The sequence below is a fragment of the Canis lupus genome, chromosome 4 (genome assembly GCF_003254725.2).
Source record: "Canis lupus dingo isolate Sandy chromosome 4, ASM325472v2, whole genome shotgun sequence".
NCBI lineage: Eukaryota > Metazoa > Chordata > Mammalia > Carnivora > Canidae > Canis > Canis lupus.
In genome coordinates, this window is record NC_064246.1 from 30,028,645 (window position 1) to 30,056,490 (window position 27,846).

Genomic DNA, 27,846 nt, shown 5'->3' on the forward strand with positions numbered 1-27,846 from the left:
AATTAGTACCGAATTAGGACCCACCACCGCCTCCTCTTACCCGTGGAGGAGAGATCAGTTCCTGGCTGGCCCCGGGCAGTGTCATCGATACAGCTGGTGTCATCGTTACCTTCCACTAACGGATCACTCAACACCTGTCGGCTCAGGCAGGGCCGGGTCCGGACACCGCCCTGCAGAGCTGGAGGCTCTGACCCTCCCCGTTGGCCCTAAACCCCAGGGGAAGCCAAGACACGGGCGCTGCTGGGATGTGGCTCCTGGTGACCCTACAGGAGGACTAGATTGCTCCCGATGCCTGCCTCCCACCCCTTGCAGGGTCCCGGCTGCCAATTGGCTTCCTGCTGCCTGGCCCCCGTTGCTTCCCGGGCAGGGGAGATGAGTCTGTCCCTGGCTGGGAGCTGAGGGAGAGTGACGATGCGACACAGAGAAGGGGCTCCCCGAGTGGTCCTGCAGTGACGAGCCGGGGGTGAGGAGTGGCCTGGGGTGTCCCACCTGGCAGGGGTTCCCTGGCTGGCTGCCCTGGGGGGTGCACTCTGGGGGACATCATGCTGCAGCAGATCCTTCATGACATGTACATCGACCCCGAACTCCTGGCCGAGCTCAGCGATGTGCAGAAGCACATCCTCTTCTACAAAATGCGAGAGGAGCAGCTGAGGCGCTGGAGGGAGCGCGAGGCGTGGGAGGCCCTGGCCCAGGCGGAGGGTCTCAGGCCCCCAAAAGTCAAGCGAGGTATGTGGCTGCGAGTCACCCAGGGGTCGGCCCCAGGCCTCCAGGAGGTGGAGAAGTTATTGGTGCCAGACTGTGTTCTTTAAAACGAGCACCCGTGTGATGAGGGCTGGGGGCTCAAACCCTTGTTCTGTGAGTGTCTGGCCACGCTAGCCTGGCCTCTGTGTTTTGACCCCAGGTCTGTGAGGCTCCAAGGCTGCAGAGGGAGCTCCTGATGGGATTGGGGAAGGGGGGCTTTGTCCTGTCGTGGGAGGCCCAAGTTCCGGGGAAGTCACCAGTGGGATCTCAGCTCGGGCTCGGACACAGGCTATGATCGCTCGCAGAGGGAGAGGGCGTATTCTTGACCTTCGCCAGCGGTTCCACCAAGGAGGGCAGGGTGCAACGGGGACGTGCCCTTCCTGCCTGCCTTGTGCGCGCCAGCACCGTGGTTCCCAGCTAGGGCCGGCCCGGGCCCCCGGCCGCTCCCCGCTATCTGCGTGTGAGAGGAAGCTTGGGGCTGTGCCTGGAGCCTTGCTGGGCATCTGGCAAGAGGCTGTCGGGGAATGTCCTGCGCAGACAATGACCCGCCCCAAAGGGCAGTAGCAGGTGTAGAGGAGAAGCAGGGGCCCAGCCTGCGTTTTGGGTGGTTTACTTTCTTTTTAAAAAAATTTATTTATGACATGGGGGGGGGGGCAGAGACGCAGGCAGGGGGAGAAGCAGGCTCCACACAGGAAGCCCAACGGGAGACTCAATTCCAGGTCTCCAGGACCACACCCCGGGCCAAAGGCGGTGCCAAACCACTGGGCAACCAGGGCTGCCCGTTTTGGGTGGTTTATATGCAGTCCTGAGCCCGCGGGCTGGTGCACCCGGGATGAAAATACCCCTGCAGGAGTCAGGACCTGGTAGAGGACTCGGGGTCCTGCGGGGGATGGCACCTTACGTGCATGTGGCCCTTTACAGTAGGCAGGACCGTCTCCTCGTCTCTCCTCGTCACTGTCCCCAACAGCCCTCCTCTTGGCCTCTCCACGGTTCAGCAGAGTGGAGTGTAGACTTGGCCTGTTGGAAGTTTTCAATCCAGGACAAAATCCTGTATCTCGCTGGGCGTGCAGGCCCCTTGGCGACCTAGCAGCGTGCAGCAGGCCACACTCACATGCATCGGGACAGGCTTGCTCTGTTTAGCCTCCGCCTGAGCACGAGTGCTCTTTCCTGTCGGGAATGTCCCCCACTTCACCCTCCTGACAAGCACCTCCAGGACTAGTCCCTGCCCCCTGGAGCCTTTGGGGGATGCTCCTGGAGCAGGGACGAACTTGCATCTTGGCAGGTGCTTGGCATGTAGCGCCCACTCCTGCCCTAAGTGCTTGCCACCCTGTCACTTATCATCATCTGCTTGCTTGGCCCTCCCAGGGGCCTCAAAGCCACGGGGACGTGAGACCACACTCCATTCTGTCTTTTATCCTTTGGCCCAGCGCACAGCTGGCGTACGGGTACATCTGTGTTTTGGCTGAGACACACAGCAGGACCCCGAGGGGGACAGCTCTGGCTTGGCACCGCATGGCTGGGGCCGGGCCGGGCCTTCCGGGCCAGGCTGTGCTGGCAGCTGCATCACCAGCTCGTGAGAATGACAGGCTGCTTGCAGCCCCACCCGGCCCGAGCCCTGGAGCCTCACGCCGTCTGTACGGTGGCTCTTCTGGGACGAAGACAGATGCCTAAAAATTTAACTGCAAAAACATTTTTATGGCAATTTGTCACACATTGACATCTACATTTTCATGTGTAAATTATACATTAAACTCATTTGGGTTTCTGGTGCAGCAGAGTCTTTTCTGCGTGATTAATTTTCTGACTTATAAAGAATGGAGAGGAGAGGGAAACACACGGGGGAGTGTGTGTGTGTGTGTCTCCAGGTCGGCATCTCGTTCAAGCCTCAGCTCTTTGCTTCAGGCCTGGCTGCGGAAGTGTCTGGGTGGATGGCGGGGAAGCCCTGGGGGGGTGGGGCTGGGGCTGGCCAGGCCTCAGCAAGGTCTGGGACGCACAGTGTGCTGCGACCCCGTTTCTGCTGGGGAAGCCGAGGCTCACGAAGTGACTCAATCCACCCCAAGGCACCTACGTGCTAAGAGGTGGAGTCGGGAAGCACATCCCGTGGCTTTGACCGTGGGGCTGGGGAGTGAGGTTTTTCCATTCATTCACTTCTGAGCTCAGACTCTAATCCCACAGATGATCTGAGCGTGCATTCACCCGTTCCCTTCTTCACTTACCCCTTCCCTTATGCAACATCCTGAAGCGCTGAGTTTGGTGAACTGGACAGAGCTTTGGCCCTTGCGGCCGTGGGTGGACAGGTCATGGGACACGGGTGTGCAGCCGTGCGGTGGCTCAGGGCAGGAGTGGGTGGGGACCTGCCCCACGGGCTGCATCCTTTCTCCTCCTGGCCTGCACCGCCGCCACCCCATTCCCCCGTGTGTCCGGAAGGAAGCCCCTGCTGTGCTTGCCGAGCTGTGTGCCAGCCCCTTGGGCTCCCCGCGCGACTTACTCGACTTACTCCGTCCTCATGAGCCCGCGGGGATGCTTTGCCCCAGTCCTGTCTTGTCCCCTAAGGCCTCCGTCCCGCTGTCTCTTTTCCGGGAGCACCTCCCAGCTCCTAGCAGACCGGCCCTTGCTGTCCCCAGGGCTCCTGTAGGCTGTGCCCTGTCCCTGAGAACTTTTCTGTTCTCCAGGCATTCCTGGCAGTAAACCCTGGGGACACGGGGGTACAGAACCCTGAGGGCTTTACTAATCTTGGACCCGCCGGTGGGGTCCACAGGGAAACGAGCTGGGGGAAAGCTGGGCTCGTGGCTGGGCACACATCACTCCCCTGGCCCCACAGGCACGTCTTTTTTGTTTTCACTTTATGCCTCGGTGAGAATCTTCCCTGCTGTGGAAGACACAGACCCTCAGCTTTGTTTCCCCATCTACCGTTGTCACATTTGCCTTTTTGTCACATTTCCGACAAGATTCGACACCTGACGGGGCTTGTTGAGACTGTGGGTACAAAGCTCCAAACTGTGGTCCTGCTCAATTCAGGCCAAGCCCCTCCAACGTTGCCAGGACCTCTGCATCCTCTCCCTCTGGCAAGTGTCCCTTCCCCCCAAAAACCCGCACCAACGCCAGGAGCCTCACAAGCGCCGGCCGCTCTGGGCCTGCTCGGTGGGCCCTGTCTCTCCAGGGTGGGCCTAGGGGTCGCCTGGGACAGGACTCGGGGCACACGTGTTCACACCGACCTGTCCTTTCTGCCTGACCCACAGTGCCTGTCAGTGTTGACTGGTTCCTCTGTGACCACCTGTTCCGGCTGGACGTCTTGGGCCCGGAGCCCCTCGTGTTCCCCAGCCGCCCCCTGGCTGAGCCCGCCGCCTGACACTCACTCTTGTCGCCCACAAGCTGGCTCAGGGCCGGGCTCCCCCCACCTCCTTGTGGCCCCCACACACTGCTGGGCTCAGGCCCCTCCGCCCCCCTCCCCTGCAGCCCGCCCATCCCAGGCCCACCTCGCTCTGTTGGCTTGGCCCGGGCGTCACCAGAGCGGCCCCATAGCATCGTGTCCGTGTCTCAGGATCAAGCCGCTCGGGCTGCACATCTGGCCCAGCCTCGGCACCACCAGGGGGCCTGGCCCACACCCCAGTGACAGCCCCCAGACCCGCTCCTTGCCCCTGGTCTGCCTCTCTCTGTGCCCAGGGAATCGTCCAGGGCCTCCTAGCCCAGGGCCCCCATCCTACTGGGCACTGCTGACCCGGAGCCCCAGCCCTGCCGGGAACCCCGCTCCCTGCACCCATCCCCGGCACGGCCCTGGTCCCCTGCCCCGCGTTCACCCTCTGCAACCCTTTCTCCACCCGGAAGCCAAAGAACCTTCGTGACACCGATGAGCTCACTCATGTCCAGACCTGCACGGCTCCCCTGTTCTCGGAGGACATAGGATGCCTCTTGCTGGCCCGTGCCCCGTCCTCCCCACTCTCCACCCTGGGGTGACTCTCTGTGGGGAGTGCTCTCCCCCACATCCTCACGGGGCTCAGTTCTTCCCTGACCACCCGCTCTGCACCCCGTCCTTCTCTTGCCACCCCTGGCAAGCTTGCTTTCCACAACCTACCACGGCTACCAGTGTGTTTCTAACACAACAGAAGATTTCCCATTTTAAAGTGCTCGTTTCAGTGACAGCACACCCAAAATGTTGTATAGGGGGCGTCCGGGTGGCTCAGCCAGTTACGTGTCTGGTCACCATCTCGGGGTCGTGGGATGAGCCCCGCCTAGGCTCCGGGGGCTCGAACTCAGCTCCTCTCTGCTTCAGATTCTCCTTCTCCCTCTGCCCCTCCCCTGGGTTGTGCTTGCACCCTCTCTCTTAAATTAAAAAAAAAAAATCTGCAAAAAAAATGTTGTGCAATCACGGCCACCATCTAGTTCCAGAACATTTTCAGCCCAGAAAGGAAACCCCTTACCCAGGAAGCACTCGCTTCCCATCCCACCCCCCTCGCCCTTGGCGACCGCAGATCTGTGTTCTCTCTCTGTGGATTTGTTGCTTTTTATTTTATTTTATTTTATTTTATTTTATTTTATTTTATTTTATTTTATTTTATTTATTTATTTATTTATTTTTATTGATTGATTGATTGATTTGTTGCTTTTTTAAAAGATAGATATCTGTTTGCTTGTTCGTGGCCTGTCTCCTCCATTAGCCTGAAAGGGCCACGAGGCTATGAGTGTCGCCGGCTTCTGTGCCAGTAGCTGGGTGCGGCAGGGGGCCGTGGGTGTGCAGCTTGCACACTCGAGCTGTGTCACAGGAGCTGAACCAGGGGAATGGGGACGAACAGGAAGGGCCATGCGCTCTGCAGCAGGACCTCCTCTAGACCCTGAAGGTCCTCAGCAAAAGAATGAAAATCACAGTGTCCTTGTGTTGGGGGATGCGTCATAGAAGCTGGACTGCGTCTATCGTCACACATCAGTGGTGGCGGTTGTGCCACCTTTTCACTCGGACTTATACCTCATGTCAGTCTCCTTCTTTGTTTCAGGATTTTGACTTGGATGTGAGTTTAACCAATATGACTTTTTACCCCTTGCGTCTTTTTTTTTTTTTTTTCTTTTGAAAGATTTTATTTATTTCTTTGAGAAAGAGAGAGCATGAGCGGGGGCAGGGGGAAGGAGAGGGAGAAGCAGACTCCCTGCTAAGCGCAGACCTGATGCAGGCTCCACAGGGGGCCCCATCCCAGGACCTCAAGACCATGCCCCCCACTGAAGGCAGATGCTTAACACACTGAAATATATATAACGTAAAATATTGTATTTATTTATTTGAAAGAGAGAGTGAGAGAGAGCACGAGGGGGGCGGAGGGGGAGAAGCAGGCTCTCCACTGAGCAGGGAGCCTGATGTGGGGCTCGATCCCAGGACCCTGGGATCATGACCTGAGCCGAAGGCAGACACTAACCCGACTGAGCCACCCAGGGCCCCTTCTTAGGGCATATTACCTCTATCTTTTTTTCCCTCTAGCTTTTTGATGCCATATTAAAGAGCACATGCTGTTTTAAAGCTTATTTTAGGGACGCCCAGGTGGCTCAGTGGTTGAGCATCTGCCTTTGGCCCAAGATGTGATCCCAGGGTCCTGGGATCGAGTCCTGCTCGGGCCCCCTGCATGGAGCCTGCTTCTCCCTCTGCCTGTGTCTCTGCCTCTGTGTGTCTCTCATGAATAAATAAATTAAATGTTAAAAAAAATAAAGCTTATTTTAGTGGGTGCCAGGATGGCTCAGTCGGAAGAGCATGTGACTCTTCATCTCAGGGTCATGAGTTCGAACCCCATGCTGGGTATAGAGATTACTTACCTAAATATTTTTTAAAGACCTTATTTTTTAAAAAAGTGCTTGAGTCCATTTTATCTGTCCTTATCAGGAATAAAACATTATATACTGATGATGAGAAATTTAAGGATTTAAAAATATTTTTCTCCGTGACTTTCTTGGTATAATCAAGCATGTTTGATTTCATTTACCTTCTTTGATCTTTCAAGATTTACATCTTCTGCTTATAGTAGGGGTTTCTTCATCAAATCATAATGACAATAATTACTTGGACATTAAATTCACTTGGTACCGGTGTCATTGCTCCTCACATTTTTTTTTTTCCTCTGAGGGGAAAGTGATGAATGTTTTATTCCCCCTTCACCCTATTGCCCAAGGGATTTGGCCAACCCAGCAGCATCGGCCTCACTGTGGGGGGTTCTCAGCATGTCACATGGAAGTCACCATCTTCTGTGGTCTCCGTGGCCTTGCTGACATAACGTGGTGGGATACCGTTGACCTTGGCAAGTTGACTTCTTCAGCTCCTTCATGAATTCCAACAGTGTGTCAGTTGATGCACTGGGGTGATGTGGGAGGCCCTGACTGCCCAGGATAAAGGTGGAGGAGAGTCAGGGGAGAGGATGCCCCAGATTTCTGGACCATAGTTGGAGCTGTTGGTCACAGCCCCCTTCCTGGGTGCAAGGGGCAGAGTGTCTAGGAAGGTGTAGTGTGTGTGTGGGGGGCACTGACAGTCTCCCCTGGGTTTCTCACGGTGTCACATTACCTGCCACTAGCGCCTGGTCCTTTTGTTAAGAACATTTTCCCATCAGTATGCAAATATTCGAGGGACAGTTCTGGGGAGGGCAATGTTGGAGTTTGTTTCAGAGAATGTACGTGAGGAGGAGAGAAGAGGTGTCTAGGGGTGAGGCAGGCTGTGCAGACTCCTGTAGAGAACACTAATTAGTGCAGGGTAGACCAGAGGTAAAAAGTCCCTTGAGTCAAGATATTTGGTAAACTGGAGCTGAGTGTGGGTCTGAGGGGTCAGTTAGGGTAGCAGATGAGCTGTGGGGGTGCAACAAGCTTCCTACTGGGAGCTCAGAAGTCCGGCAAGAAGAAACACCACGAGAAGTGTGTCCGTGGTGACCCAGGGCTGTCCACCTGAGCCAAGAGGTGTCCTAGCACCCATGACTTATAGATAGGCCCCTGCAGCTCTTGGGGTATACCTGGGGGCAGGTGGACCGTGCTCATTCTTCTAGACTTTCACGCCCGAACGGATGCTCTATTAGCTCATTTTCTGAGGTGCTCAGGGGTGGAAAATAATAGTCACTGATCAGTTCTTTACCCTTTGGTTGGGTTGATGCCTTTTTCGAAACGCCTCTAGCTGGGTGGAATGGAACCAGGTCACCTGGATTTTCATCTTGGATCTGTTTTGACCTTTGAAAGTCACCTGTGCAATGGGAATAGCCACCCCTTCTCAACGGTCGTTGGGAGGGTTCATAAAGCTTCTTCAACAAGTGGGGAAAGCTCCTGTGGAGCACCTAAGGGCTAAGTCCTATTCCTCTCTTTCCTTTCCTCCCCACTCTGCACCCCCCGGCTCTGATGGAGATCCTGTGGACACTGGCTCAGCCTCTTCCAGATGCTCCACCATTAGACCTAGGCTCTGGACCAGCTGCATCGTGGCCTGGCCAACCTCAATGTTTTTGGAGTCTTGACCGACCATAGTGGGGGTTGGGGCCTTGCCTGTGTCTGTCAAATATCACCCTTTGCGTGTGTGTGTGTGTGTGTGTGTGTGTTTAGGACCAATTGGCAGAAATTCAGTTCCTTCATTTTTTTTTAAAGATATTATTTATTTATTCATGAGAACACACAGAGAGGATTGAGGGAGAGAGGCAGAGACACAGGCAGAGGGAGAAGCAGGCTCCACGTGGGACTCGATCCCGGGTCTCCAGGATCACGACCTGGGCCAAAGGTGGTGCTAAACCGCTGAGCCACCCGGGCTGCCCTCAGTTCCTTCATTGAAAGGCTACTCTTGGTACTTGGGAGGCTGATAAGCACCCTTCTCATGGATCGGGAAAAGATGTGATGTTATAGTGGGTGCAGGACTAGTCTATGAATCGCTGTGATCTGCCGATAGTTGGAGGTGTGGCATTGGGTGGCCTGGGATCACTCTGTTTGTGAGTGTGTGGCTGGGCATGGGCCCTAGTCCTGGCCAAGGCAGTGGAACAAAGGTTAGAATTCTCGGAGAGCCGTGTGTGTGTGTGTGTGTGTGTGTGTGTGTATTGTATGTGTTTTGTTGGTGCTTTGGGGAGTAGAGTTGGGATCTAGGGCCAGACCCTTCCGTTCCACCCGCTTGGACTGAGGGGCCCAACGTGGGCTTCTACCTGTAGGTGCTCTACCCAGGTTTGTGGACTTGACTAATGGGGCCCTACTTTCTGGCTTGCCGGGAGGTGCCTCACGGTGGGACAGCTGTGCTGGGGAGAGAGCTCCTAAGGGCGATGTCACTCTGTGTCCTGGCAGCCCAGTTCCTTCACCTGCAGTGGGGGGAGGCCTGTCCCAGTGGCTGTGGGGCTGGAGGAGCAAAGTTCCGGGCCCACCCTGCCTGCAGGGCCCGGGCTGGGGGCCTCTGGTTCCGTTGTAGCTCAGCACCTTGTCCCCTCTCCCTTCCCGCCTTCCCCAAGCCGGAGGGCCTGCTGCTGACTGAGGCGGCTCCCCCTGGCCAAGGGCTCCGGGGTCCGTGGCACCCCCCCATGTCCAGGGCCAGCACTTTTAGAGAGTGAAAAGCCCAACATCACTAGTAACCGCACCAGTGCAAGTCGTCACGGTAAGGTAGGCAAATGGCCAAGAAGCGTGGCAGGAGCACTGCTGGTGCTGACCCGGGCAGAGAGGTCCCCGCAGCTTGGCCGAGGGGGCACATAAGGGGGAGCCGAGCTTGTCCTTTCCCCGTATTTCTGCACGTTCCAGAAGTGCCTGGGGCCACACAGCCGGCCAGGGCTCGGTGGCCCAGCAGAGAACTGGGCTTTGCGGGCGGATCCCCGTCCTGCCCCGGCTGCTGCCAAAGCTCAAGGCCTTTGAGCAGCTGGGTTTGCTCAGCTCTGGAGGGAGGGAAGCCCCTCTCCTGCCCGCTGCCAGGGAAGCCTGGTGGGCCGTGATCACGTTTAATTTCTCTCCCCTTGCCACGGGGGCCACCCTGCTGGCCACCTCCCTGCTCCCTACCTCCTCCAGCTCCCTACCTCCCCTTCCAGGCTGGAGGTCAAGAGGGGCAGTTTCTGAGAAAGGCCACCAGCTGGTTATCTGCGGACTGCCTGTCACCCGATCCCAGCTCTCAGCCCTGGCCTAGGGCAGCCGCGCCCAAGTAACAGGTTGCAGACGGCTGCCCGTCCCTCAGCTAATCTCTCCAAGTGGCTGGCATGACTGCTTTCCAGGTTTTTTTCTCACGTACAAATTAGCAAATGGTTTTCCCATTTGGTATGAGATTTTGCATTTGGCTTCGGGATCTGAATTCCTTGGGGGCAATTTTCACACCTGTTTCTCCCGCCTTCTTGCAAAATTATATGACTTTAGGCCTCAGGGTCTTTTATTTTATTTCATTAATTTATTTTTAAAGATTGATTTATTGTAGCGGGAGGGGCAGATGGAGAGGGAGAGGGAATCTCAAGCAGACTCCATGCTGAGTGCGGAGCCCCCCACGTGGGGCTCGATCTCACGCCCCGAGATCACAACCTGCGCCGAAACCAAGAGCTGGACGTTTAACCAACTGAGGCACCCAGGTGCCCCTGTGGTCATTTATTTTTATCCTATCATTTCACTGATATGTCCATTTTCTGATACCACCATAGGGTGCTCACAGTCAGGCTCGTGAGGTGCTGAAGATTTAGAGAGTCGTCCTACCCCGGGATCCGTGTGACCCGGAGGTTATTTTGTGCCTTGGATGCTGTTCTAGATAAATAGATGTTTTGTGCCAGGATGCTTATGCTGATAAGAAAGGAGTAAGACTGGGGTCCAGAGACCCCACTGGCCCATTGATTGGGGTGTGTCTGACTTGGGGGGTGGGCTTGAAGGTGGGCTATTGTGGATTTCGCAGTGATAGTGACACCGAGTCTCAGCAGACAGGGGCATGGTGGTCTTGGTGGCAGATCTTGGATTTGTCCCTTATTCTCACAGGAGAGGGCACGCCTTCTGTGACGACATGGCCTGGAGCTTGGGGAGCCACTTCAGGAGCCATTTTACACTCACAAGGTTAAAGTGAGTGATGGGGGGCGGTGGTTTAGTGTGACCTGACCCCAAGTCTGTCGCAGACCTATGGCAAGGACAGTTCTGAATAAACAACGTAAGCAGCCCGGCATTGTTGACAACGCACCTTATGGCCACTCCATGCCAACGTGCACACCCTTTATGCCAAAGGTGGGTTGTGCAGTGGTCAGAGGGCCTGGGTTCAAATTTTGGCTCTGAACTGTAAGTGTGTTCCACTTATTAACTTGACCCTGGCAAATTACTCAAGCTTTCCTGAGCCTCAGTTTCTTTTTACATACACTGGGGACGATGGTAATAGGACCTATATCCCAGATCTGTGGGCAAGATTAAAAGAGATGCTCCCAGCAGAGCCTGGTATGTTTAAGAACCTGATAAACATTAGCAAAAGCACATTTCTCACCTAGTGGACTTCTTTCCTGTTTGTTTTTCCCAAAAGATTAATGTTCACAGCTTAGAACAAAAAGCACTTATATTAAGAGAACACACCAGGTGTTGGGGCAACTCCTTCCTTGTAGGATTTGTTGAAAACACCATTTCATCAGAAGTGGCCCTACTCTTAGGAGATATTTATCATCTATCTATCTATCTATCTATCTATCTATCTATCTATCTATCTATCATCTATTTATCTATTGATCTATCATCTATGATTTATCTATCATCTATCATCTATCATCTACCTATCATCTATTTATCTATTGATCTATCAATCTATCATCTATCTATCTATCTATCTATCTATCTATCTATCTATCTACCATCTATCTAGATTTATTTTAAGGAATTGGCTCACATGATCATGGGCCTGGCTAGTCTGTAATCTGTAGGGCACAGCAGCAGACTAGAAACTTAGGCAGGATTTCTATATTACAGTCTTGAGGCAGAATTCCTTCTTGGAGAAGCCTGTTTTTCACTCTCTTAAGGTTTTTGACTAATTAGGTGAGGCCCACCCACATCACAGAGGGCAATCTGCTCTTAAGTCAACCAATTGTAAATGGTAATCACATCTGCACAGCAACATCTAGACTAGCATTTGCCCAAACAACTGGGCACGTGGTCTAGCCATGTTGACATGTAAAATTAACCATCACAGCTTATAATTGATTCTACCTGCATGTAGTAAGCACCTACTGTGTGCATCTACTGTGAGAGATGCTAGAAGTCCTCTGTCTGGCTGGGGTAGCCAGACACCTTGGTAAGGATGTGCTGGCTAAAGGAAGATGCTCCTAAGCTACCTCCCAGAATCCAAGAATGGCAAGTATAGTCTGGAATCAGGAAGCTGCAGCCAGGGTTGTTTTTCTCTTGGTTTCCTGTCGGTGCTTCTCTCTGCACACCACACCAGCTCCCAAGGCTGTTCATTGGTAGACACAATCCTAATGCTATCCCAGGTCTGAATCTAGGTGGCCTTTACTTCCAAGATCCATTATTATCAAATAACCCCACCCTTTCTGTCTCTCAGTTCAGATTCCATTCAGTGGGTGTCTGATTGGCCCAGCTCTGGTTCACATCTGTGAGCAAAGATGCTGGGGTCATGGGGAAGGTAAGAGTGCTGCTTCTCAGAGTGATGAGCTATGGAAGGCAGAGCTTTAAAGGAAGTTGGCTATGATGGGTAAACGTGTGATATCTCTCCTTAGGGTAAACCCTCTTGGCTTGGTCAACCCAGACTTTATCCAGTTTACAAGTGAAATGTCTGCATCTTGGGAATTTCCTTAGTTCCAGGCAAACTGGGACTGTTGATCATCCTATCTCTGGTACACCCATTCTATGTGGAGGGAAATTGTAATGTAAAGGGGATGATATTACCTTTCCTACTCATTGACAGGTAGAACATGGGCATATATGTGGGGTAAAGTATGGGTCTAGGTCCTATTTGCTGGGAAAAAAAATCCTTTCTCCTTTGAATTACCGTGGCATCTTTGGTGAAAAGCATTTGACCATATATGTGTAGGTCTATTTCTAGACTCCGTTCTGTTTCACTGCTGCATATACCTTCCTTACACAAATACCACTCTATCTGTAGCTTCATAGTAAATCTTGAAACTATAGCTTTGTAGTGAATCTTGAAACTGAATTGTGTGAGTCGTATGTTGTTCTTTTTCAACATTGTTTTGGCTACTCTAGGAGTTTTGCTTGTCAATTTTATAATCAGCTTGTCAATTTCTATAAAAAGCTTGCTAGGAATCTGGGATTGCATTGAAACTGTAGACCAGTTTGGGGTGAGTTGACATATTAATATAGTTGAATTTTCCAGTCCATGGAAAAGGTATAATGTTCCATTTATTTAGGTCTTTATTCTCTCAGCAACTTTTTAATGAAGATTTTATTTATTTGTTCATGAGACACACACACAGAGAGAGAGAGAGAGAGAGAGAGAGGCAGAGACATAGGCAGAGGGAGAAGCAGGGTCCCTGTGGGGAGCCTGATGTGGAACTCAATCCTAGGACACTGCAATCATGCCCTGAAGGCAGACACGCAACCACTGAGCCACCCAGGCAATCCGCTCAGCAACTTTTGTAGATTAGAGAACATCTTTTGTTAAATTTATCTCTATTTCATATTTTTTGATGCCATTGTAAGTGGTATCTTAAAATTTAATTTTTACCTGTTTATTGATAAAATATATAAATTGATATTTGTGTTTTGATTACCTTATTTTCTGTGACTTTGCTAAAAATCACCCATTAGTTCAAATAGTCTTTTCCGTAGATTCTTTAAGATTTTATATATAGGTGATCATACCATATGCAAATAGAGACCATATTATTTCTTCCTTTCCAATATGTGTACATTTTTAATTTCTTTTTCTTGCCTTATTGCACTGGTTAGGATCTTCAGTACAATGTTGAATAAATGTGGTGACAGCAGACAACCTGGTCTTATTCCCAATCTTAGGGTGAAATTTCAATATTTGATCATTAAGTATGATATTAACCAAAGATTTTTTCCTAGATATATTTTATTAGGGGGAGGAACTTCTCCATTATTAGTATTTTGCTGAGAATTTTTATTAGGAATGGACATTGGATATGTCAAAAGTTTTTTTTGCATCTTTTGAGTTGATTATAGTTTTTTTTAGTCAGCTCTTATGACAAGTTACTTAGATTTTTGAACGTTGAATCAACCTTGAATTCCTGGGTTAAACCTTGTATAGTCATGATACATTATCCTTTTTATATATTTCTGAATACAATTTGCTAATGTTCTATTAAAAATCTTTAAAATCTGTGTTTGTGAGGGATAGTGGTTTGTAGTTTTCTTGAAATATCTTTAGTTTAGTATCAGGATAATGTTTACCTTATAAAAATGAGTTGAAAAATACTCTCTCTTCTTCATTTTTTGGAAGAGTTTGTATAGAATTCATATTATTTCTTCCTTAAATATTTGGTAGAATTCATCAGTGGTGTCTCCTGGGCCCACAGTTTTGTTGTGGCCAGATTTTAAAGTATGAATTCAAATTCTTTATTGGACACAAAGCTATTCAGATTGTATATTTCTTCTTGAGTGAACTTTGGTATTTTATGTCTTTTAAAGAATTTCTTTATTTAATCTCAGTTACTAGATTATTGGCATTAAATTCTTTATAAATTCCTGTGTCTGTGGGATCTGCAGTAGTGACCCCTCTTTCATGCCTGATATTGGCAAATTGTGTTTTTTCTTGCAATTTTGATCAGTCAGTCTAGTGAGAAATTTAATAATTTTACTAGTGGTTTCAAAGAATCAATTTTTATTTGCCTGATTTTTTTCCCATTTTCTGTTCTACTGATTTCTATTATCTCTATTATTTCTTTCTTTTATTTTTGGATTTAATTTGTTCTTTATTTTATAGTGTCTTAATGTAGAAGGTTAGACCTTTGATTTGAGATACTTTTTTTTTTTGAGATACTTCTTTTAAAAGAAAATATAAACATTCAATGCTATACATTTCTCTTAATGCACTGGTTTAGTTACAACCCATGGGTTTTACATGTTGTATTTTCATTTTTCTTCAGTTAAAATATTTTCTAATTCATCTTGTGATTTCTTCTTTTATCCCTGGGGTGTTTAGAGTTATATTGTGTTATTTCTGAATATTTGAAGGGATTTCTTCCAGACGTCTTGTTATTGATTTCTAGATTAATTCCATTGTGGTCAGAGTAAATGCCAGAGATGACTTCAAACATTTAAAATTTGCTGAGTTTTTTTTAAATGGCTAAGAATATGATCTATCTTTGGTGAATGTTCTGTGTTCGCTCGAAAAAGAAAGAGTTCTGCTGTAGTGTGAAGTGTTCTACAAATGTCAATTAGTCTACAAATGTCAAAATTAAGTTGGTTGACAGTGTTTAGACTATTAACCAACTTATACCCTAACTGATTTTTTCCCCTGCTTATGAATTACTAGAAACAAATTTTTCTTAAAAAATTTTATTGAGATATAATTTATGCACCTTGAAAGTCACTTATGTAACGTGTACGATTAAATAATTTTTAGTAAATTCACCAATATGTGCAACCATCACCACAGTCAATTTTAGAGTATTTTCATCACCTCAAGAAAACCCATACACTTTATCACTCCCCTAAATCCCCTTCTCCCTTCTTCAGTCCTTAGCAACCACTAATCTACTTTATGTCTCTATAGTATCTCAATTCTGGGCTTTGATATGAATGGGATCATATAAGTATGTGGATTTTGTGACTGGCTTCTTGCACTTAGCATGATGTTTTCATGATCCTTCCATAGTATACCATTCCTTTTAATGGCTGAATAATATTCCATTGTTCAGATGTACCTTTTTTTTTTTAATCTGTTCATCTCTTAATGAACATTTAGGTTGTTTTCAGGGTTTTGATATTATGAATAATGCTTCTATAAATATTCAGTATAAATTTTTGTGTGGACATCTGTTTTTATTTCTCTTGGGTGTGTACCTAGGAGTGGAATTGCTGGGTCATTTGGTCACCTTATGTTTAATCACTTGAGGACCTAGCAGCCTGTTTTCCAAAATAGTTGTGCCATTTACATTCCCACCAGCTGTATGAGAATTCCAATTTCTCCACATCCCCACCAACCTTTGCTATTATCTGTGTTTTTGATTAATGCCATCCTGGTGGACGTGAAGTGTTAGATCATTGTGATTTTGATTTTGATTTCCTTGATGAATAATGATGTTGAGTGTTTTTTCTTGAGTTTATTGACCCCTGGTATATCTTCTTTGGAGAAATATCTATTTAGATCCTTTGCTGCTTTTTTGACAGGGTTGTGTTTTACTATTGAGTTGTAAGAGTTTTTATATACTCTAGGTACAAGTCCCTTATCAGATATACGATTTGCAAATATTTTCTCCCAGTCTATGGGTTTCTTTCTTTCTTTCTTTCTTTCTTTCTTTCTTTCTTTCTTTCTTTCTTTCTTTCTTTCTTTCTTTCTTTCTTTCTTTCTCTTTCTTTCTTTTCTTTTTTTTCTTTCTTCTCATCATGCATGCATGTGCACAAGCAGGGGAAGGAGAAGGGGGTGAGAATCTCCAGCAGACTCCATAGAACCCAATTCAGGGCTCAATTTCACAACCCTGAGATCATGACCTGAGCCGAAACCAAGAGTTACACTTAATTGACTGAGTCACCTATGCTATGCCCTTTTACTTTCTTGGTGGTATGCTTTGTAACACAAATGTCTTAAATTTTAGTGAAGTCTAATTTTATATCTATCTATCTATCTATCTATTTATCTATCTATCTATCTATGAAATGGTGTCATATCTAAGAAATCATTGTCTAACTTAAGATGATGAACATTTATGCCTATATCTGTATCTATGTTTTCAAATTTATTAACATAGAACAGCACATAATATTCTCTTGTAATAATTCCATGTTTTATGTTATCTTTATGTTATCTAGGTGATTTCTTATTTTGCATTTTTCAAATAACAAATGTTTGGGCTTATACATGCTTTGCATTTCACTAATATTAGCTTTTTCCTTCATTAATTATTTTCCCTAACTTTCTTTTATCTTATTTTGTTTTAAAAAATGTTTTAGATTGAAAACTTAGTTTATTCATGTTACATCTTTCTCTTAAGATTTATTTATTTATTTTGGAGAAGGAGAGAGAGAGAGAGAGTGTGAGTAAGCAGGGGGGAAGGGCAGAAGGAGAGGGAGAGAAAGGCCCAAGCAGACGCTGAGCTAAGCCTAGAGCCCTCATGACCCTGAGATCATGACCTGAGCCAAAACCAAGAAACTGACAGAGCCACCCAGGTGCCCCTTACGTCAGATCTTTATAAAATAAAACTTTAAATATTTCTCATTATAAAATATTTGAACATATAGGCAAAATAGAGAATAATATAATAAGTACTCGTGGACCCACAATATCTTTTTTCTGAGTTCCAGTACAGTTAACATACAGGGTTATATTAGTTTCAGATGTGCAATGTAATGATTCAACACGTCCATACATCACCCAGTGCTCATCAGGACAAGTGCCCTCCTTAATCCCTGTCACCTATTTCACCCATCTTCCCATTCACCCCCTCTTATAACCATCAATTTGTTCTGTATAGTTAAGAGTCTGTTTCTTGGTTTGTCTCTTTCTCCTTTTTTTTTCTTCCTTTGCTTATTTATTTTGTTTCTTAAATTCCACATATGAGTGAAATTATATGGTATTTGTTTTTGTTTGACTGACTTACTTTCTTTAGCATTATATTAGCTAGCTCATCCATGTTGCAAATGGCAAGATTTCATTCTTTTTTTTTTTTTTTTAAATAATTAAAGAACATTGGGTGCCTGGTGGCTCAGATGGTTAAGTGTCTGCCTTTGGTTCAGGTCATAATCTCCTGGTCCTGGGATGGAGCCCCATGTCGCTCTCTTGGCTCAGCAAGGAGTCTGCTTCTCCCTCTCTTTCTGCCTCCCCCATCCAAGCTTATGCTCTCTCTTTCTCTCTCTCAGATGAACAAATAATAGCTTAAAAAATAAAAAAAGTGGTTGAATAACTTTCTTCTCTCTCTCTCTCTCTCTTCTTTATCCATTCATCTATTGATGGATGACACATGGGCTATTTCCATGATTTGGCTATTGTAAATAATGCTGCTATAAACATAAGGGTGCATGTATCCATTTGAATTAAATACCAGTAGTACAATTACTGGATCATAGGGTAGTTCTATTTTTAACTTTTTGAAGAATCTCCCTACCATTTTCCACAGTGGCTGCACCAGTTTGCATTCCCACCAACAAGGCAGGAGGGCTTCTATTTCTTCACATCCTCTCCAACACTTGTTGTTTCTTGTGTTTGGACCCATAACGTTTAATATTATTAAATTAATTATTAAATGTTGACATTAGTGCCTCTTCTGTTTTTATTCAAGCCCTTTATATATGGTGAGACCTACATTGATGTCTTCCTAAAATTTTACTCCTCATATCCCTCCCAATTTGCAACCCTAATTAAATTCAATGTATATCATGCTTATATCTTTGCCATGCTGCAATATAGATTTTGTAGGCATTATGTCACTTAATCATTATATGAATGACATTAAGCCATATGCAACCTGAATTTAATTTTACGGTTCTGTATTTTTAAAAGACATATATTTAGTATGTTCAAAAGTATTTATTTTTTTTCCTGTAGAGTGTTACATTATAAAAACATATCATGATTTATTTGTCTATTTTTCTTTATTGGGTATTTATGTTTCCAATTTTTCATAGTTTGAGCAGTGTTACATTGGAATACTGTTTTCTCTTTCAGTTTTCTCTGGGCACATGTGAAAGAGACTCTGTGAGTTATATACCTGAAGTGCTATTCCTTAGTGATAATGTATAGCATTTTCAACTTAACTAAATATTTCCAAAGATCTTCAAAGTGATTGTATTGGTACTTTCTACCATCAGGAATTTGTAACTATTATTGTTGCTCTGTATTCTTTCCAACACTTGCCTCATCAGACTTTTTACAAGGTTCTTTCCAATCTTGTAGGAGTGAAATGATAGTTCATTCTTGTTTTTATAAGCTTGAATCTAATTAGTGATAAAGTAAACTATCTTTGATATGTTAGTTTATTATGTTTCCTGTTCCATGAGATGTCTATTCATATCAATAACCCGATGAAAATGTGTTAACCTGGAAGGAACAGAAAATCCACTCACCAGGGACTTTCAGGATTTGTTTTCCATGTAACCAAAAGGAGTCTAGAAATAGGCAGACCTGAACTGGGTTATTGGCTCTGTGACGTTAGTAATATTGCCGGCTCTTCTTTCCTGATTTTTAGATGGTGGCTTAGTATTTTAGGTCTTCAGGTAGTTATTGTGTGTTTTAGCATCACATCTGTGTTCCAGCCATGACGAAAAGGGGGAGGAAAGGCTGGGTGTTATTTGTATCAGGGTAGGAAACATTTCTCACAGCTCTCTCATTATCTTCTACCTATAATAATTGGCCAGAACTTTGTCACATGGGCACCCTTCCCTGGAAGGAAGACAGAAGATGAGAATTTTAATCAAGCAGATTGCTGTTTTGATTAAACTCTGCATACTAAATGCAAGGAAGCAGTGCAAGGAGGGTGGAGGGGTAATTGGTAAGTAACTGATAGCATTTGGGACAATATCTGTTGCTCTTTCTTCTGTGGGGTTGTTTGTCATTTTCTTACTGGTTTATAAACATTCTTTGTATATTTCAGATAAATATTATTACTGTTTTTTAAAGACTTTATTTATTTATTTATTTATTTATTTACTTATTTATTTATGAGAGAGTGAGAGCAAGGGAGCACGAGTAGGGGGAAGGGCAGAGCGTGGGAAAGAATCTCCAGCAGTCTCCCCCCTGAGCCCATAGCCCGACGACGTGGGCCTCGATCTCATGACCCTGAGATCATGACCTGAGCTGAAACCAAGAGTTGGACACTTAACTGAGCCACCCAGACACTCCTATTCCAGATAGTTTCCTTTTTCTCCCTTCAATCAAGATTCTGTGAAAAAAGCAGTGGTTCTTGAGCTGTGGTCCCTGGATTCCTGGAGGTGTGAGACTCTCCGGGTCAACAAGGTTAAAATTATTCTTACAGTAACACTGAGATGTTCTCTGACCTATTCACTGTGTTTATACTTGTACTAATGATGCAAAACCAAGACTGGGTAAATCTGCTGGTATCTTAGTAGCGGTAGTCATTGTATTTTTCCAGCATCATGCGCCTCAGATTAAAGTTAGTGATGGTTTCACTCCTTGATGAAACGGTAAACCTTATTCATTTTATTGTAGGACAAAATGGGAAGTATGCATAAAGCATTTCTGCTGCGTGCTGAAGTATGATGAGTTTCTTGAGGAAAAGCACTGTGGGATTTCCATGTGCTGCTCTAGCCTCTTTATCCCTAGAATATAATTTTTACTTGAAGGAAGACTGACAGACAACCCATCTTTTGTAAGACTTGGGTATTTGAAAATGAATAAAATGAACCTGTCACTTCAAGAAAAGCAACTGGTAGAATTTATGCCAACAATAAAATCTCAGCTTTCAAGCAAAAATTAGAAGTTTTGGAAAACTTGGGTCATCAAGAGTTTATTAAATTCTCAATGCATAAAGGCTTTTCTCATGAGATTCATAGTGATATCAACAAACATGATTTTCTGATATTATGAAATAAAATGTGTTCACATTTGCAATACCTGCTTGACTCAATGAAGCCATATTTTCCAAAGGATCAATGAATAATGAATAACATTGTAAGATTATGCATTAGTGACAGATTCATTTGAAGCACAAAATAAACCAATGGATTTTTATTTTATTTTGCTTTTTAAAATTTTAAACTTTTATTTTGAAATAACTTTAGCCTTAGGCAAACGTTGCAAAATGGTTCAGAGAGTTCCCACATAGCCTTCACCTAGTTCCCTGAATGGTAACATCTTATATTACCTCGATCCATTGATTCAAAAGTAGGAAATTAACATGACCAATCAGTTCTAATATAACAAAGTACAATAAATTCATTTATTTTTTTCAAGTTCCACATTACAACTTTTAAGAAACTACCATTTGAATTTCATTGTAGTATTAAAGAAAAGTATCAATAAATATCTGAAGAACTATCAATTTTTCTATTTACTTCCCTTTTCTGACTGTATGTGTGAAGTCAAAAAAAATTTTTTTATACTAAATTTATTTTTTATTGGTGTTCAATTTGCCAACATACAGAATAACACCCAGTGCTCATCCTGTCAAGCGTCCCCCTCAGTGCCCATCACCCATTCACCCCCACACCTCCCCCTCCTCCCCCTCCACCACCCCCAGTTTCTTTCCCAGAGTTAAGAGTCTCTATGTTCTGTCTCCCTTTCCGATATTTCCTACCCATTTCCTCTCCCTTCCCTTCTATTCCCTTCCACTATTATCTATATTCCCCAAATGAATGAGAACACACAATGTTTGTCCTTCTCCGATTGACTCATTTCACTCAGCATAATACCCTCCAGTTCCATGTGAAGTCAAACATTTTTTATATAAAAAAATTTTTATATACTACAACTAAAATTACATATTGCAACAGAGTGAATGTAGAAGCAGATATGAGAATCCAGCTGGTTTCTATTAAGCTGGACATCAAGTAGATTTGCAAAAATGTAGAACAAGGCCACTCTTCCAACAAAATATTTTTGTTCTAGAACAGATAGCTATTTTTCATAAAAATGCTATATGTAAGTATGTAATGGATTTGCCATTATTTTAAAGAAACATTACATTTTTTTCCAGTGTTAGTTTTGAATATGGTAAATATTGGTAGATACAACTAAAAAAAAAAAAAGCATTTGAGATACTCAATATTTTTAAAGAATGCAAAGGGGTCCCAAAAGCAAGTTAATTGAGAACAGCTTCCCTAAAGACCCATTGTATGTAATGGGTTAACTTTTCTACGATGCTTCAAGGCTAGTACTATCTACATACCATCTTTGGGAGAACCGAGGAAAATCATCATTCAAATTATGTTTTATAGGGCTTATTTTTCTCACAGGACCCCAGTAGGGAAAGCTTGTTCTAGACATTAATAAGTTAATAGATGTAAAATATGTTGAACCGTGATTAGCTGATAAGCCCTCTGTAGATGTGAGCTGTTATTATTGCTTTAATTAATTGTTGCAATCATTGGACAGTTATGTGTATTCAGCTACCTTCTCTCAGCTGGTGGCTTGATTTTTAATTGTCTTTATGGTGTGCCCTTTTGTGTAGAAATTTTAAGCTTCAATCTGTATTCAAATTTATCAGCATTGTCTCTCATAGTCTATTCTTTTAATGTCTTGTAGAAGAAATTCTTCCCTTCCCCAAAGTTATAAAGATGTGATTTTATATTTCCCTCTAAAAGTTTTCAAGTTTCCAAGGATTCCTTTTCACCAACTCACGGACCATGACCTCCATGGTGCCAAATTCAGTGGTCAGTCTTTTGTCTTCATCTTATTGACCCCTGAGCAGCCTTTGACACAGTCGATGCTGCCTTAATTCCTGAAATTCTTTCTCCTTGGCTTCTGGGATATTCCTCTTTTAGGATTGTTCTTCTGTTCATAGGCTTCTTTGTCCTTCTCTCCTTTGGGAGGTCTTCCTCCTGTCTAAGTGTTGAAGCATCCCGGACCACCAGCTTTGGACCTCTTCTCTTTTCTATCTCTACTCACTCTCTGTGTTCTCATCCAGTTTTGTGGCTTTAAATATCTATACACCGATGACTCCAAAGCTTTGTATCTTAATTCTATCCTCTCCTCTCAATTCTGTTTCCTTCAACTGCCGACGGGATGTCCAATAAGCATCTCAAACTTAATTTGACCCAAACAGAATCATTGATTTCTCCAAGTTGTTTCTTCCATGTGGCCAAACCATACATTCTGTTGCTTAATCTTGGAACATTGGAGTTTTCTCGTTCTCTTTCTCTCACAATTCGCATCCAGAATTTAAGGAAATATTGCTTTTTCCTTCAGAATATGTCCTAAATCTTAACTGCTTTATGCCTCCTCCGTTGTACCACCTTAGTCCAAGAAATGATTGTCCTTCACAGGAGCTGTTAACAAATGCCAACGGGAGTACAGGTTTTCTTGCCCCCGTCCCCCATCTGTTTTCCACCCAACGGGCAGAACGGACATTCTGAGACGTGCATGAGATGTCACTTTCTCCCATCTCCCAGTTCTCGTGGCTTCTGTTTCACTTGGGATGAAATCCAAAGTCCTTACCTGGGCAACAGTGTCCACCAGGGTTGAGGCTGCTGCTGCTTCTCCACCTTCCTTCCTTCCCACATCAGCTGCAAAAGTCGCAGCCTGAAAGTGTACAAATCACTTCCTCTGATACCTGTAGTCTAGCGTTCATTCCCATGGCCACATGGACTTGGACGTGGTCATCTGGTGGGCTCAAGGACCCCAGTAGGGAAAGCTCGCCAGACAGTATGGTCGCTGTCACAGATTGTTGTTCTGGTCTCTCTCACGTTGTGTTCTCCTCCTCCATATGAATACGCCCAGCACCTCCGTAAGGGGGATGTTCTCGAGTCTCATGCAGTCACTGTGTCCAGCTCAGTGTTCACAGTCTGCACGGCCTCTGCATTAATTTCTACAGCGTCTGGATGTGGCTGAAAAGGCGTGTTATCTAAGCACACCCCACCTCTATGACACGGTACACAGTGGAAGGGTAGGGTCAGGACGTCCACTATGGAAATGGGGAGAATGTGAGCCCCCCTCAGTCACTAGTTGATAGCATTCCTGAAGTCCTAGAGGTCAGCTCTATGGTTCTCTTGCCCTGGAAGGAGAATCAGGGTAGGACTGTGCCCTCGAGGAGGCTCCTCTTTGTGCATTGCTCCCCTTGGCCTCATCTCAAGTGAGTTTTGAGGACCATGCACTCCTTCAACTGACATAGGCTTTGAAACCCACCTTCTGTTCATTCATTGAGCTTGGGGACCCAAGGGTGGCTGACATCTTGAACAATCAAAGGCTTTTTTTTTTTAAGTCCAGACTCAAAAATTTAGTAGGTTTCTGATCTCTTTGCTTCCATGTCCCAGTAATGACATCTGAAATTCTTTTCTGGACGTATTTTGCAAGTTGACTGTAATTCTCTGCCTCTATTTCCCTATGCTTTTGTTTTCAACCCAAGGGCATCTATCTATCTTAGACTCTTTGAAAAATAAGCATGAGGGGTGGCATTCTGAATGTACTTGTGTTAGCCTGACTCCTCTGAGGAGTAAAGACAAGGGTGGGGTTACACAAACATGGGTTTTATATAGGAAATGAAACTTCCCTGTGGGAGGAAAGGGAGCAGGGTGCTAGAGGAGTGTGTGAGAGCCGTCATATTACAACAAAGTCTGGCCTGGAGTGAAGGAGGCGGGGAAGGCTGAGGTATTCTAGGTAGGGGGGAGGGGGTGTTTTGGGGGAGCCATGCAGCCCAAGGGAGGTTTGTCATCATCCTCATCGGAGAGTCTGGTGTCCCCCAGGAATGAGCCCACCATGCTGGCTCAAAGGCTGGGAGCCACCTCTGGGAAGCACGGCCTTCGGCAAACCCAAGAACGCAGGAACTGAAGCACTTGCTCCGTTACCTCCCTGTGGGTGGATGTCTGTGGAGCACATTCTCACCGTGTTCGGTGCCTTAGGTCACTTTAATTACCTTAGAAATTTTATTGGGCACCATCAGGCAAACCTTAAAAAAAAAAATCCAGTCTCTTGTAATTTGGGCCCTAGAAGGGGATGGTTTTTCCAATCCTACAAAGTCTCAAATTTCTGTGTTCTCTCTATCCCCTTTCATTTCTACTTGCAAAGCATTCAGTTCTTTCTTGAGCTCATTTCTTCCCCTTCGCAGCTGCTAGCAGCCGACACTCCCTCACGAGCCAGGTTCTGTTTTCCAGTTTCCTGCCCGAGAGCGGCAAGGTTGGGAGGTGCGAGGGTCCGCCTTCTCAGTTGCAGCGCCTGCAATTTTGTCAAATGTCTTGCTCTTGTGTGTGACACAGTCCCCTGGCTGTCCCTTGGGCCAGCTTCTCGGGCCACCTCCCTGCCAGGGCAATGCCACCCGGCTTGCATTTACCCTGCGCCAGGGATATTTTCCTTTTTAGTCCTGGGAATCGATGGCATCAGTCGCCGTGGGCAAACCGAGAAATCTCAGTGGCTTAGTAGGCCCCAGGCTTAATCCTTGCTCCCCTTGCAGGCTGATGTGGGTCCGGGCCGGGCTCTGTGTCTCTGACTGCTTGTCTGCAGACAGGGGACAGCAGGGAGGGAGAGGAGGCGCCGGCGCTGTCACCCGCCGCGCTGTCTGCGGAGCATCTCGGAGGCCGGCCTTGGGCACCGTCTACACCGGCTGACTTGGCAGCTGTGTCGCTTCCTGGGGGGGGGGGGGAGGTGGACGGCGCTCGGGCCGGCGTCCCTCTGGAATGATTTCTGCGGATGGCAGCGGCCTGCAGACAGGTGGGGTCAGCATCCGCCAACCCCACTCACTCATCCTGGGCCAATTGGAACTCACACCTGTCCCTTCCCCCTTCCTTCTGCTGTGAAGCAGTGAGTGACAAGCACATCCAGTGGCTCTTGGGGGCAGACGGTGAAGTCTGGGTCTGGATCATGGGAGAAGGCCCTGGCGACAAGCCCTATGAAGAGATCTCGGAGGAGCTGATCGCCGAGCGGGCGCGGCTGCAGGCTCAGAGGGAGGCCGAGGAGCTCTGGTGAGAGGTGCAGATGGGTGCCGGGGTGTCTGGGCGCCTAGGCTGGGTCCAAGCTGAAGGACAATAGGTTGTGGGTGGGAGGAAGAAGGTGCCAGGCAGCACCCGTTGGGCTCAGCCAAGAGTAGGGGACCACAGCATCAGAGCCTCCACTGGGTGGGTCTCATGGGTTCAAATCCTGGCCCCACCAGCCAGTAGTGAGCTGATCTGGGGTCTCAGTTGTGGCATCTGTGGTGTGGGCACACCCTTCCCATCTGGACGTAGTTGGATTTCCTGAGATAATACAGATGACCTACTTCTCCTTTCTCAGTGGCTTATCCCTGGGATAGTATATGAGTTTGGATTCACTTTTGTCGTCTGCTTGTTTCTTTCCCTTTCAGCTTGTTTCTTTCCCTTTCTTTCAATTATGCGGATAATTGAGCCCCCACTGCGATGTGGAGTCAGACGACTTTCATGAACAACTCCTAACTTTTTTTTTTTTTTTTTGCCAAACTTGGAAATCCATAGGCAGTTGATTCCAACACTCCCCACCCCCTAGCTTTTATTTTATTTTATTTTATTTTATTTTTAAGATTTTATTTATTTATTCATGAGAGATACACACACACACACACACACACACACACACACACAGAGGCAGAGACACAGGCAGAGGGAGAAGCAGCCTCCATGCAGGGAGCCCAATGTGGGACTCGATCCCGGGACCCCAGGATCAAGCCCTGGGCCGAAGGTGGCATTAAATTGCTGAGCCACCCGGGCTGCCTTCCCCCCAGCTTTTAAAGACAGTATTTTATTTTATTACTTTTTAATATATTATTCATTTATTTATTTTAAATTTATTTAAAGGTTTTTTATTTATTAATGGGAGAAAGAGAGAGAGAGGTAGAGACACAGGCAGAGGGAGAAGCAGGCTCCATGCAGGGAGTCTGACGTGGGACTTGATCCCAGGTCTCCGGGATCACACCCCAGGCTGACGGCGGCACTAAACCACTGAGCCACCGGGCTGCCCTAAAGACACTATTTTAATTGTCAAATTGTAACAGCAACTCAACACCCACCACCTAAGATAATCACAGTGAGCGTTTAGGCAGCACCTTGAAGAATTGATCGATAGAGATTCCCAGTGTTATTTGAGATCACGTATGCTTTCCTGTTACCTGAGAAACTCAACTTATTGGTCCTGTTGATGGACATTTAGGTTGTTTGCCATTTATTATGTTATAAAAAGCCTCTGCTGAACATCTTCTACCTACACCTTTGTGAAACTGAGTGAGAAAAAGGATTTCTGAGTCTTTCTTCCTCCCTGGCTTCCAGAAAAATTCAGCTGATTTGCACTACCATCCAGGACAGTGACTCTTTTTTGCCCCAAACTTTGCCAACATCGAGTTTTGCTTAGTTTAGGTGTCTGCCAGTCTAAGACCGGGAAATGATGCTCATGGTTTTTACTCACAGTTCTGTTGTTACGTGGTCCTTCGGTTTCCTACTCGGGCTTATACCTCCTGGTGTTCTCTTGGAAGGAGACAGAAGGAGGCAGAAATCACCAAGAAGTTTCGGGATGCTCTGGCCAATGAGAAAGCCCGGATCCTGGCGGAGAAGTGGAAAGTGGAGATGGAGGACAGGAAGGCTGCCAAAGTCCTGGAGGAGCGCATCCGTGAGGAATTCAAGGTGAGCCCGCGCACGGGGCATCTCTGAGCGGCCACCAACGCTCGCGCCCGGGCTACTGGCGCCCATCCCTGGTTTGGCCATTTGTTGGTACTGAGAGCTTTATTTATTTTTAAGATTCTTTTTTTAAAGATTTGGTTTATTTATTTATTCATGAGAGACACACAGAGCGAGGCCTGAGTGCTTTATAAGAACAGAAATCTCACATGTCTGAGCAGGAAGGAATCTGACACCCCATTTGGGCCAATCCACTTCTCATTGGACAGATGAGGAAACTGAGTGTTAAACAGAGGAAGAGACTTGCCAAGGACGTGGTGGCAGAGGGGACAGGGGCAGAATCAGAACTCAGACCTAAAAAAAAAAAGAACTCAGACCTGCTGTCTCCCAACCCAAGCGACCTGGAAAGGGGCCCAGAAAGTGTGGAATTTGGGGTCAGACCAGCCTGGGATCCAGTTCCAATTCCACTGCTTAGTGCTGTGTGAACTTGGGACACTTGCCGAATGTCTCTGAGCCTTCATTTTCTTGTTTATAATATTAGGGTAATAACTGCATCCAACTTGAGTATTTTGGAGGGTTCAAGAAGATGACAAATGCACATTTCTGGCCCTGGATAGGGAGTTCTTGGGAACCTTGCATCCCTACTCATTCTGGGACAGTTGGGAGCTGGTAAAGGAGCTTTACACTGCTTAGGTTGCCTGAAGAAAATTATTTTTTCCTGGTTCCTATTATGCAATTTTTTTTCCTACAGGAATAATACATTTTTTGGGGGGGGGTTTAGAAAATGCAAAAAATACATAAGTGAAAAGAAGAAAATAATAA

General features: G+C 46.2%; 1 protein-coding gene across 2 annotated transcripts in view; it reads left to right on the forward strand.

The window, feature by feature from the left end:
- Window positions 1-481: 481 nt before the first annotated feature.
- The window catches only part of SH2D4B (SH2 domain containing 4B), an 83,885-nt gene continuing 56,520 nt past the window's right edge, over window positions 482-27,846 (forward strand). The window contains exons 1-3 of one of the 2 annotated variants that reach the window (XM_025435046.3): window positions 482-726; window positions 25,206-25,368; window positions 26,883-27,030. In XM_025435046.3, the coding sequence (XP_025290831.1) occupies window positions 543-726; window positions 25,206-25,368; window positions 26,883-27,030 (495 nt within the window). In that variant the 5' untranslated portion in view covers window positions 482-542. The remainder of the gene's footprint in view (window positions 727-25,205; window positions 25,369-26,882; window positions 27,031-27,846) is intronic. The other variant, XM_049109086.1, reaches the window with a different exon arrangement.